Source organism: Euprymna scolopes, chromosome 6 (genome assembly GCF_053919585.1).
Source record: "Euprymna scolopes isolate OS-2025 chromosome 6, ASM5391958v1, whole genome shotgun sequence".
Taxonomy (NCBI): Eukaryota; Metazoa; Mollusca; class Cephalopoda; order Sepiida; family Sepiolidae; genus Euprymna; species Euprymna scolopes.
This window is the reverse complement of record NC_136487.1, coordinates 25,687,501-25,700,839: the sequence shown is the minus strand read 5'-3', so window position 1 is coordinate 25,700,839 and position 13,339 is coordinate 25,687,501. Positions and strand designations below refer to the sequence as shown.

At 34.8% G+C, this 13,339-nt stretch overlaps 1 protein-coding gene across 2 annotated transcripts in view; it reads left to right on the top strand.

Annotated features, from left to right (window-relative positions):
• Positions 1-11,828, top strand: part of LOC145277574 (uncharacterized) — a 44,842-nt gene extending 33,014 nt beyond the window's left edge. For both annotated transcript variants that reach the window (XM_080129065.1, XM_080129066.1), the window contains 3 exons: positions 5,362-5,529; positions 8,349-8,518; positions 10,179-11,828. In XM_080129065.1, coding sequence (XP_079985191.1) covers positions 5,362-5,529; positions 8,349-8,518; positions 10,179-10,919 — 1,079 coding nt within the window. In that variant the 3' untranslated portion in view covers positions 10,920-11,828. The remainder of the gene's footprint in view (positions 1-5,361; positions 5,530-8,348; positions 8,519-10,178) is intronic.
• The last annotated feature ends 1,511 nt before the right edge of the window (positions 11,829-13,339 follow it).

The following is a 13,339-nucleotide window of genomic DNA, read 5'->3' as shown; positions in this document are numbered from 1 at the left end:
GAAGAGGTGGCTGGTCACTTTTAATGCATCCAAAACCAAGCTTCTATCTTTACATCATCAACGCTCTGTTCCCCATCTGGCATCAATTGAAATGGATGGCTCTTGTCTAGGAGAAGCCCCATGTTTTGACAAGCTTCTGGGTTTGATCTTCACTCCTGATCTGAAATGGAACACGTACATAAAATCTGTTGCTAGGGACGCTTGGAAAATGGTGGGATCCTTCTACCGCTCCAGAAGATATCTCACTACTGATGCAATTCTCTATCTGTATAAAAGCCAAGTACGTTCAAGGATGGAGTACTGCTGCCACATCTGGGCAGGAGCTGCTAAAAACAGCCTATCCTGCCTTGACAGAGTACAAAATAGACTTCGTGGTTTAGTGGGAGAATGTCCTTTTCTCTTCCCTGCAACCTCTCTCCCACAGAAGAGATGTTGCAAGCCTGTCTTTGTTTTATCATTAAAATTAATTATTTCCATGGCAGGTGCTCGTCTAAGCTCCAATCCCTCGTCCCCTCCCCTCGCCAATCTTTCACGAGAAACACCAGTCATGCTGAAACTACTGTCAATAATTTTCCCCACTCTTTATCCGTGCCTAAATCCAAACGTAGATTCCATGAGCAAAGCTTCTTTCTTAGAACTGCAGGCCAGTGGAACTCTCTGCCGCTTGCCTGTTTCCCAACTTGGACGTCTTCAAGTGAAACATAAACAAACTCCTGACAAACCGCTCCCGTAAGTAAGACACTCTATCAAAACCCCCAATACTAATGATTACTACAATGCTAACTCATTTATTACTGTACACGCAATAACCCTTATCCCTGAGTGGCCTTCGGGCCTTGATAAGTGGTGACCCCCATGTAAAAAAAAACAAAAAAACCATTACATTTAGCTTTATATGAAATAACCAAAACTACATTTAGCAAAACTGCATTTGACTAATTTCAATGGATGAAGAGGCTAGTAACTTAAACATGTTTATAATAATAAATATGTTTATAATAATAAACATATTCGCTCTCAATGTTTTGTTGTAATGTTTCAATGGGTTGTTTTTATTTTAATGTGGCATTTGTTAGGGATTTCTACTTTATAATGGCTATGGTTAGAATCATTTCAGAATGAAAATTTATAGGAGTAATGAAAATAAAGTGTTATCAGTTAAAAATATCTCTGCTGAGTTACTAGAAATCTTGCCTTTTATCAGAGACTGAAAACGCTACATCTCTCGATCAGTTATAAAAGAGATGGAATGCAAAACGATGTTGAAGCCGAAATATTCGGTCGTGTGGAAGTAGGGGGACTGTGCAAAGAGTGCGAAATAAACCTAGAAGGGTTGACTTAGCGAGGAATTGAAGAACGGGATGAAAAAGAGCAGAAAAGAAAAATAACATTCCAAGTGGTGACTCTGATCGCGAGAAAGTCGATGATACCAAACAATAATTAGACAGAACTGGCGAGATTCAAAATGACGAATCTTGCTTCTGGTCAAAGACTGAAAATATTATATCTCTAGTCAGTTTTAGGAATAGTCATAACTAGGGATGTGTCAACAGCATATTCTTTTCATTGTTTTGACTCTTGAGTATATATCCGTTAATATCTTACATGTTTTTATATAGACAGATGTGATTCTCAGTTGATTAAGTGTGTCTAACTGTGTCGGATATATACCCGAGAGTCAAAAGAATGAAAAGAATACTCTGTTGTCACATCCCTAGTATAAACATTTATTCATGAAAATCAAACTCTGCAGAGATTAGACCATTCCTGTAATAATCTGGTCCTTTTTGATTTTGCTAAATTATTGCAGTGGGAAAGAACTAAATAAACTTAATAACCTACAATCTTGTACATTTTTCCGGTCTTCTGGATACAAACTCAGTCTAATAGTATTAAACCGGCAATGACGATTACGTATACGCTCTCAATATTCTATTGTAAACTATAGAACAGGCTGGTCCGAATGTCATATGTCTTAGATGAATTCAAGTGAGTTGAAGAAAAAACAGCTGATTCTAAAGATGTGTAATCGTGAACCAATTCAGATGAGTAATATCAAGAGACATCCCGAATTATGACAAGTGTGCTTGTGCCCTGTTTAATAAAACATTAAAAATACAGAAACATGAACAACCAACGACAGGATGCGAAAAGAATGTGGTACTAATATACTCCACACCCTTTTTATCCGATCTTAAATTGAAAACGTTTGGTTATAAAATCATAAATGACAATCAGAAGAACTTAGTAAATGTGCAAACACAGCTAATAAAGAAACGCATACTTTATAAATATGTGTTCGTTTCATAATTATTGGTAAAAATACATAAGTATTTTTTAATTCTCTGCTTCTCGTTGTTTTCCTCTTCGTTTCTACTTTTGCTGGTTTCTCAGTATTTATGCAACATTTTCATGAACAAACATTAGACGAACAGTTCGCACACGTCGTTTCCAACAAACGCGTACTCGACGCATGTGCGTTATTGCCAGTGAGCGATCAAGATAACAAATAAATAAAACAAAGTCTTTTTACATACGTGCACGATCTTTGGTCTTTCTTTTTATCGTCACTTTTTCATGTATGCGCCATGATCCCTTCATGGTTGTTAGTCTTCTATTTAACTTCAGAAGAATCTACTCATGCATAGAAATACAATTGTAACCCCTCTCGTGATAAGGTGTTAAGGACCCCTGTCTATCTGAATTCTTGGCTCGTGTAGTCTAGTCCTCTCTAAGGTTGTTACATGAAATCTGGTATGCTGAAAGCGAATATCGAAGCAGCAGGCAGGAAGAAAGACAAACTCATGTAGTCTAATCTACAGAAGCTTAATTTCGCAGAATTATGTATAAATGTTTTTAAAAATCTCATTCAGTTTTTGTAAGTTTTTTTCACAGTCTCAAATCTCTTCACAGACAGCGAGAGACGGTTGGATGAGGGAGGTGGAGGGGTCACGTCTCTATACGGTCTGTTCTTCTCGAATCCTAACTTCTACTCCAACTGATCTCCAACTCTAACTGACTAATTTTCGCACGACAGTCGTATATATAGTAAGGTATGTGGATGGGGTGGAAATCCCCCCCCCCCGGCCAATAAGATTTCGCCATGAAATCGGAAGCCCCAGATCCCTGCGTGGGCACAATTCCCATACCTGAAATCTGAATTACTAATTCTCACGATCTCTAAGGCCAGATATCAATTCTGACATCCGACCTTGAGATCACTAAGGCCAGACAATGTTATACATGAAATTTCCATCCATCAACTTTTTAGCTGCAAAGATATATTTCTCTGGTTTCAAACAATATCTATTTTGACGTGAAATAAAATATATATATTTATCTTCTCTATCTTAAATCCTTGGGTTATCTAGCGTCACCCAGGAATGATAAGCTACCTCAGCGTAGTTCTAACGCTCCTCAATGGGGGATTACGTTACACAATGAAGACTTGTTGGTTTTCAAAGGTTTTATTTTGACATAAGTTGATGATGGGAGGAGAGACCAACACCTAATTCTGATTACTGCAGATGGTATCGTGGAATTCTTGTGTGTGTTTGTGTGTGTGTGTGTGTGTGTGTGTGTGTGTGTGTGTGTGTGTGTGTGTGTGTGTGTGTGTGTGTGTGTGAGAGAGAGAGAGAGAGAGAGAGAAAGAGAGAGATTATTTTTATTATATGGCTATTACCATCGTATTAAAATATTGTAATTTTGTTTTAAAAAAGAATAATGGTAAAATAAAAAGTATCCACTTTATCATGGTCATCGTATCTGAAATCGGAAATTGTTTACCGATGTTAATCCAAAAATGTTTCCTAATTATTTTAGGCCGTTTAACTGTTTTTTTATCATTTACAAAAAAACATTTTGAATATATTATTTGTTTATAGTAGTATATAACTTTGTAATATAATTCTACTTAATTAATAATTCATAATTTTAATTAATAACAATTTTAAAGATAAAAAATAAAAAAAAATATTCCAGTTATATATAAAAAAAGTTTAATTTGATTGTTCGTATTATCAAATTAAATAAACTATTTAAAAAAATAAGTCTTAAAACTTGGTTTAAAATATAATTGGGGATTTTGTTTAGTTTTTTTTTTATAACACTGTTCCCAATTTCCGATTTTAGATAAGGCGGCCATGATAAAATGGATACTTCCTATTTTGCCGTTATTTGTTATATACAAATGTAACTATTACATTGCTGGTTTATTCGTTTGCAAGACATGTGGTATACAATTGTGAATTACTTAAGACTTCTACCCAATCACGACCGATGAAACAAGAGCATGCTACTCCCGTGAATTAACTAAAAGGTTTAGTTCGAAATTTCATGCAGATTCATGAGTTTAACAAAAATATTCCAGAGTTCAACAGAAAAATTTCTGAGTTCGATAAGATACACCTGAAGAAGGGCAATGGTTACATCAACGGAAACGTTGTGAAAATGTGACTCAAGATGAGAGCAGCAGTCCGAAGAATCCAGATAATACAAAAAATGTAACTTTGCTTGATTTTAATTTAGTTTGTAATTTTTTTACGGCAAATCAACTTCTTCTGGGTTATTTAATGCCGAAAAACAATAACTATTGCAAATTATCCATTATATGTGATTATTTGAATACAAGGGGCTATTTAATCATACTTAATGGTAATTCTATATTCATACGTCTATCAGTAGAAATAATCCTTAATATTCGACATTTTGCTCAAACTTTTCTCGCTCAAGATTAGTGACATGCGGGGAGGGGGTATGGGGCCCCAAGATTCCAAATGAATAAAGATGCATCCAATCTCTTTCAAACTATCTCCATTTTTTTTAATATTTCTCAGTACTTGGACTTATACTTGAGTCTTTGAGGCAAACAAGCAAGAAGTTGTACTTGAGTATCACCAGATCTTTGCACGCATCTATATTAGCAAAATCAGTATCATGAAAACCATTCTCATCTTTAATTATTATCTCCGTTTTTACTGTAATGCGCCTAAAATCCGTAACATCACTACAGCTAACACTTTTCACTTCCTGGGAAGCCATAACGAGGGTGAATTTTATGTGAAAAATTACATGTATCGCGAACAATGCAACTGCGACAAGATTAACAGTACACACATCTAACTACAATTGATGCTTTAACGTCGTTCGTGCGAGCACTAGTACAATATTTATAGTAATTTATTTATGTACATGTTTTTATGAATCGATTTGTTTGTGGTTATTCAATATTTTACATTGCAATGCGACTTGACTTTTTAAAACTTTTAATATAAAATAATTTCTAAAAAAAAAAAACTATCTCTCTCTCTTTCTCTTAATCTATCTATCTATCTATCTATCTATCTATCTATCTTTTAACAGTGTCTCGTCTCCAGAAACAGTCGCAAACATCCAACAACGAAGTGGAATATCCCGTGGCCTACGGGAAGTGGATGAAACCGGACTATTTGGAATATGCCAAATTTGATTTTCTTTGTGTCGATGCTACCATCTTCTCAACAGAAAACAATAACACACAGGAGGAAGTTGGTAAGTAACATGGAAATCTTTTCACTTCTTTTAATCAATTCACCGGTGGGCTACATGAGATAGTTCTCAGACTGCTTTCGAGATCACAATACGCACGAAAGTTTAGATTTATTAGGTGCTTGTTCGGAACTATCCTTTTTTACTGCTAGAAGACCTGGCTAATGTGAGATATGGATTTCAAAAGGTTGGTAGTGCTTGACCTATACTGCCTCTATCGAATACTGCAGGCCCACTGGCACCATTTTTATCTCTAATACACACACCTGGACATAATGCAAGATCATCCCCCTTAACCAAATTCTTTTAAAGAGGAGATTTCGTTGTTTGGCCACGCTGTATGCCGCAGCATACGAAATTTCATTCAGGAAGCAATAGCTCCAGAGCCACTGCAAGACTGGCGAAGACAGCGGAAGGCCAGTTAAAGACGTGGTTACACACGATCAAAACTGATGTTTAACCTATTTCCTGTTCAGAGATTTATCCTGTTGGCCACTGGTTCCGGGACTGGCTGGTTATAACTACTTGGGCCGCTCCAGATCGTCGTGCGCGGTTTGCGTTCATTCAGGGGGTTGTGTGTTCTACGGGAGGAGTTGGCTTGAGCTACCCTGGGTGAATTTCCTCAAGTCAGGCAGGCTGCACTTCTATATAATTGTAATGTTCACTCATAAATAACGCACAACTAACCCTAAGCCTAACTGATAACCCACCATTAACCGAATCAAAAATGCCGTAAACTTTAATTCAAATTCTGGTTATTGATTGCGTTGTGCAACTGATAAAAGACGTTGCATTTTAAATTCTTTCACTTTAGCCACGGACCTTGTGACTCATTTGGAACCGAATAAGCAAATGTAAATATTTTAGTTAGTTTGTTCCCCTTCAAACAAAATTTCAAACAAAAGAAATTAAATAATTTAAAATGATTTAAAAGGTTGCGCTAATTCACATCAACTTGATTTTTAAAAGAGAAAAGATTTATAAAACCTGTTTTTAAGTTTTTTTTTGTCCACATCTACCGTCACAATTGACTGGCTATAAATTCATTAAAGTCAACAGGAAGTTTGTAACATAGCTGTTAAATTCCTAAATCTTAATTGACTGGTTCGTTGCTTGCACAAGGTGAATGAAATTAGAAACGTGGCGAGTTATAGGAGATGCATAAGTTCTCCTAATTCAAAAGGTGAGAGTTCAATCATTGTAAAATCAGCTATTTTGTTTTCAATCAAAAATAAAGCTTCGTATTTTACTATTATATAATTGAAGTCAAGACAATATGTTAATTTTTCATTCGATACATGTGGAGAATAAAATTTAGTATCAGCCATTTTCTAATACATATGCACGTATGCATGCTTGAACAAAGTCGGACACATATCTGGAGAAGGCATTTTTCCCGAAATATCATACGATACGGAACGTCCATCAGATCACACTGACGCAGCTACTAAGACAATGTACCGCTAAAAATATTTAAAAACTTTTAATTAATCTATACATTGTATTAATGAATGTGAATCTGCATAGCTTATTCCATCGATGTATGTTTTGATTTGCTTCTGTTTGTATCGATCCGTTACACATTTGCATTACATTATCTTATTTAAACTACGTTTATACACACACACGCGCGTGCACGCACACACACATACACACATATGTGTGTGTGCGTGTGTGTGTGTATATATATAGAGAGAAATGTGTCTAAAAACAATGCTTATATCGCCATGAGGAAGAAAAGTACTCACTAAAATACGCTTCGCTTGTATTCCCCTAACAGCTCAATTTACCAACATTTAGTAGCATACATCCTCAAAAATGAATTCAGAAGTATATTAATAAAAAAATTACCGCCATTTTGGCCGCCTCACGCTGTAACCTGCGCTTCATCATCATAGATGCTCTACTCATTTGCATATACAAACCGACCATCAATCAGGCTCGATATGAGAGAGAAGGTACGCTTAAGTGCTTTTAAACGATTTTAATCGAATTTTTCAATAAATTCACTAAATTTAATTTTTTTTAATTCATCACTCGCCTGAAGATGACTCGTGCGAGGTAAAATCGTTCGCGGCTATGGCGAATTTCTTTTTACACTCGAACAGAACGTCAGGCTATTGGCCCGCCAAATAAAAAAGATCGATCTCAAGAGAAACAAAGAGTAATTATCCCTGCTGTTTAACGAAGTACACACACACTCATATATATATATATATATATATATATATATATATATATATATATAGAGAGAGAGAGAGAGAGAGAGAGAGAGAGAGATAGAGAGATAGAGAGAGAGAGAATAAATTACAAAAAGTTATATTCCAAAATTCATAATCCATAAACATATTGTCCACATCATGAATTTTGGAATGTAATTTTTGTCATTTATTCTCTATATTGCTCTGTAATTACATTGAGCTTCTTAAATAAGGATTGATATATATTATAAGTAAATATATTTCTACAGAAATATATATATGTGTGTGTGTGTGTGTGTGTGTGTGTGTGTGTGTGTGTGTGTGTGTGTGTGTGTGTGTGTGTGTGTGGTTACACGATAACATACTGTCATCATAATCACAACTGTTTGTTATGAAACTTACGTGTTTATCAAATGGACCGCAGATTATGTAATCAAAGTTTAAAAATATTTTCATTTGATTATTGAATATTTTTAAGGGACATGATTTTAAGAGTTATATGGAAGTAATAAATAATTCCCGGTCAACGCCGAGTTTGCACCTCAATTATATAATAAATTAATAATTAATTGAATGATTATTTAACAAATGTTTCTCTTTTTTATGTATCTGTTATTTCAGTTTTTATGGTCGATTCCGGTAGCGACGTTGTGACACTGAGACCAGAACTGGTCCAACGACTCAACCTTATCAAAAAATGCACCGTTCGAAGCCAAGGTGTTCACGTCGCCAAAGAGAAAACTCTGTACGAAGCCAAATTAAAGATTGGATCTGTCGAACTGAAGATTGAGGTAAGATCGCACACGTTATAAAAAATCGATTTCTGTCATAATACCATGTATATTTACATTATTTGATGTTAATCTATTTTCAAAGATTTTTATTTATTTTTAACATGAGAAAATGATGACGTAATTTCACTAGATAATGTGTAACGGTACGTGGCACTTGTGTTCACGGCACCAAAGCAGGTTGTAATCTTATACAGCACTAACTTCCCGTTTGTAATGTTTAATGGGTAATTTCTTCGAACCAACCTGATGTCCTATCGTCATCTTGTTGACAGGAAAAAGCTGTTTGTCTCTCGTTGACATGTTGTAAGTGGTTAGCTCAATGAGTACTGACGGCTCTCTCTCTCTCTCTCTCTCTCTCTCTCTCTCGTTTTTCCTCTTCTTTTCCATTCTTGTTAACACGTCGTGAAAAATAATATCAGAAGCTTCTTTGCCTTCAACTTTCCTTTTTCTACAAACTTTCTGTTAAAAAAAATTCATGCAATTGTTTTATTGAAAACTTTTATTTATTTTAAGAACATAACTCAAATACTGTTGTATTTAAAAGAATGACAACACTGATATATGAAAATATAGCAATATACTTATATTGTCACTGTCAATAATAGATAGTTGGCTGTTAGGGGGGGATACACGCATCGTAATTCGAAGGGTTGGTTCTTCTCTGGCCCAAATTGTCAACCAAGAACGATATCCTTTTCATTTATTATAATATAACCATTTGTGACCATCTAAAACGCCCCCTTGGGACGACGTTTTCACCGAAGTCATATCTCAAGCGCGTTTTATTCAACCATTATCGATTCACTGAATTAACCTGACTTTGTGTAATCTTTTGCTGAAAATGATATTTCAAATGTCATACGTTTAACTTATCTTTTTTCTTTTTTTTTTCTTTTTTTGACAATTGATCAAGTTTACTATGAAGATGCCTGTGCCAGGTTCACAATTTTTATTCAAATGACCTTTTTGTATATTTGATTATTATTTTGTTGTTTCTTGCAGTTGGCCAGGTACGCGCTTTTGCCAAAACCTAGATATTTAACAATACAATGCTTTATATTACTGTGACTCTTATTGAAAATCTTGTATCAAACTACACTGGTCAGAATATCAGATCTTTTGGGGCAAAAATCAAGCTAATGACCGAGTTTGTTTGTATGATTTACGAATGATCTGCTGTATTCAATTACAAATTAATTCTCCACTATATAATAAAAATTAAACGAGGGATGTTTTCTTTTTCTTTGAGTCATCACTAATGATTATAATAAATACATATGAAGAATTAAACTACGGACATATGATTTTATATCAATATTTAAGTAATATATCTAGATAAGTAGTGAGCAGGAACATTGGCCAAACATAACCTTCTTCCAAAGGTGTACCTACGTTTTATATAATCATAATTATCAAATATTTTTGAAAATTTGATCGCATATCGAAGTTACCTAATCAGGTTAGATATTGTTGTACCTTGGTGAAGGTATGTGCTCTTAGAGTGCTCTTGTTCGTTTGTTTATTTTTATTTTTGTTTTTGTTTTTGTTGCGGTTGTTGTTGTTGTTGTTGTTGTTGTTGTTGTTGTTGTTGTTGTTGTTGTTTTTACGTTCTTTATACTATTTTTTTTTTAATGAATTTTTCCTTTTGTTTATTCAGTTGATTCCGGAGGAGTACAATTCGCTTGGAAATCGTGTCCTGCGGCACTTCCGGCACTATATCACTGGTTCACGGCATGTGTGGCTGAAAGGAGATTTTAAGGACCCTTCCATGGAAATTACTTCATCGGAACAAGGATACGAGAAGCGGAAGAAGCTAGTTGAACAAAGAGACAGAGAGGATTCTGCAATTGTGAATACTGAACCTGAGGTTCTTCCAGAATCTAGCTACCACGAGATCGCGGTCTCTGAGTCAAATCTGGAAAGTGCAAATCAACATCTTAGTAGCGAAGATGTAGGAAAGAAAAAAGACGAAATGCAAAACGATGTTGAAATCGAGACACTCGATCGTGTTGAAGTTGATGGACTGGGCGAAGAATGTAAAGTAAATCAGGAAGAGTACACTGTTGAGTCGGCGAGAATCGAAGAACGGAACGAAAATAGAGTAGAAAATATAGATAACATTCAAAATGGCGACTCTGGTCGTGTGAAAGTCGGTGGTATGAAACAAAAATTAGAGAGAACTGATGAGATTCAAAGTGACGAATCCGATCGGTTGAAAATTAAGGAAGGCTCAGTTGGGTTGAAGGCAAACTTGCCACTTCAAAAAGATAAAGTTTTTCTGCAGAGGAAAAACACAACAGCAAATCATTGTTACTTTCAAAAAAAGAGATCACGTGGTACGATTACGTCACACTTAAATAATAAAAGGGCACGCCGCAATGAGCAGATGAGTACATGAAAATTTTTTTAAAGTTTCTAGTGATAACAGAATGCCGATCTTAACGTTTTATAAAATGGAAATAATATAACAAATGACTAACTATTCTTTTCGGGGGTGGTAGGGCAATGTTTGAGGCTTTCAGTGATCACAGAATGCAGTTCTTATCGTTTTCTGAAAGGAAATGGATCAACAAATGACTATGTTTCTTAGAGGAAGCAATGTTTGAAGTTTCTACCGAGCACAGGATGCCAAACTTAACGATTAAATTTCCTTTTTATTTCACAAATGACATTGGATACGTTAAGGATATCCACACATGCATCTATGCACAATATGTTATGTAATTTTCTGTGTGTGTGTCTGTGTGTGTGTGTGTGTGTTTTTTTTTATTAACTTCCGTGTTGCTGGAGTGTTTTAGCTACACGGTTCGCAAGGCGATGCAAAACGTATTTAATTACTCGAACAAAAATGTGTACATATTTTATAATAATACCAGTTTGCCTTAATCATTGTGAACTTTTTTACAAGACACATATTTAAAAAAATTAAGTTCTCATCTATCCAAATTTCGGTACACAAACACACAAAAACTTACAGACAAATGGTTTAAGGCGCCAAAGACCTCAAAATTGTATATAGACATGTATCTTACCTCTCTATTTGAAAACAATGTTTAGTATTATTTTCATTAAAAACAAGCACATGTGTGCGTGTGTGCGTGTGTGTGTGTGTGCGCACGCGCGTACTTATTTCCACAATACAGGCTCACACAAAGCATGAAAGCCGCAGACCGGAAGTTCTAGACTGGAGGTTCGCGCTATTCAGTAGAACATATTCGGACTTACTTTGTGGTATGTGTGAGCTGCGACAGTGTTTGATTGTGGAAATAATTATATCATTCTACATGCACAATAACTAATATATATATATATATATATATATATATATATATATATATATATATATATATATATATATATATATATTAGCATTTCAGCCCGGCGTTCCCCAGGTGTTTAGAGGTGTATGTTGAGCAAAAAAAAAAAAGCGGTCAATTTTTTTAACTTTGACCCCTATTATGACCACTTAAAATTTATTGTTTGGGATTCAAATTAAGTTATTTAGTTAGATCCATGTCCAAGGAACCTATATCTAAAATTTCAAGTGTGTAGACCCAAAATTGGCGGAGGAGTTTGGTAGAGTTCTCAAAGGTCAAATCGTTGAACTTTGACCTCTTAACAGCCAAATTTCTGGCCAAAAATGAACTACAAAGATTTTCCCAAATCTCAGTACCCTGTATATCAAATTTCGAGTCTGTAGACTAAAAATTGACAGAGTTATTGTGTACGGAAATGTACATAGATAGACACACAGATACACACACAGACACACACAAAGACACGTTCACTTTTATATATATATATATACTAGCATGGGTGCCCCGCGTTGCCCGGGTATTTGGAGGTGTATGTTTAGCAAAAAAAAAAAAAAAGCGGTCAATTTTTTTTAACTTTGACCCCTATTATGACCGCTTAAAATTTATTGCTTTGGGCTCAAATCAAGTTATTAAGTTAGATCCCTGTCCATGGAACCTATATCTAAAATTTCAAGTGTGTAGATTGAAAATTGTCGGAGGAGTGAGGTAGAGTTCTCAAAGGTCAAATCGTTGAACTTTGACCCCTTAATCGCAAAATGTCTGGCCAAAAACCGATCACATAGATTTTCCCAAATCTCAGTACCCTGTATATCAAATTTCGAGTCTGTAGACTAAAAATTGACAGAGTTATTGCGTAGGGAAATGTACACAGACACACACACACACACACAGACACTTTCACTTTTATAGATATATATAGATATTTATATATTAATGTGTATGTATGTATGTTAGTTACGTTTATTTGTTTATATATTTTTATGTACGGAATCCATAACATAACTAATTAAGCGATCATTATGAATTAGGAAACACAGCTGATAAGTGTAAGTGGTCGAAATGTGGGCTATATTTAGTTCAATTTCGTTTTATGTAAAAGAAAATACAATAAAAAAGAGGATAGAAGCGTGTCGTCAACATAAAGATGTGTGTGTGTCCATTTTTTTTTTTAATGTTAACAATATATATTAGACATAAATTAATAAATATTCCCCAAATTTCAGTCTCATTAGTGTATTTTAAATAGGTTTTCGATGACATAGCACAGGAATGTCCTGCCATTTTAAATTCAAATATTTCGAATTTGCATTGAATCTGATCCATAATCATCAGGCGCCAATTAAGAACAATTCCTTGAATTTCAATTTCATTTTAAGACACCTTAAGCTTAAGCCTTAAGTTGTTGACATTTTGTAATGGATTTTGATCAAAATCAAAATAAAGTTTTATATCATTAATCCTGATATGAAAGAGAAGCAACACACACACACACACACACACA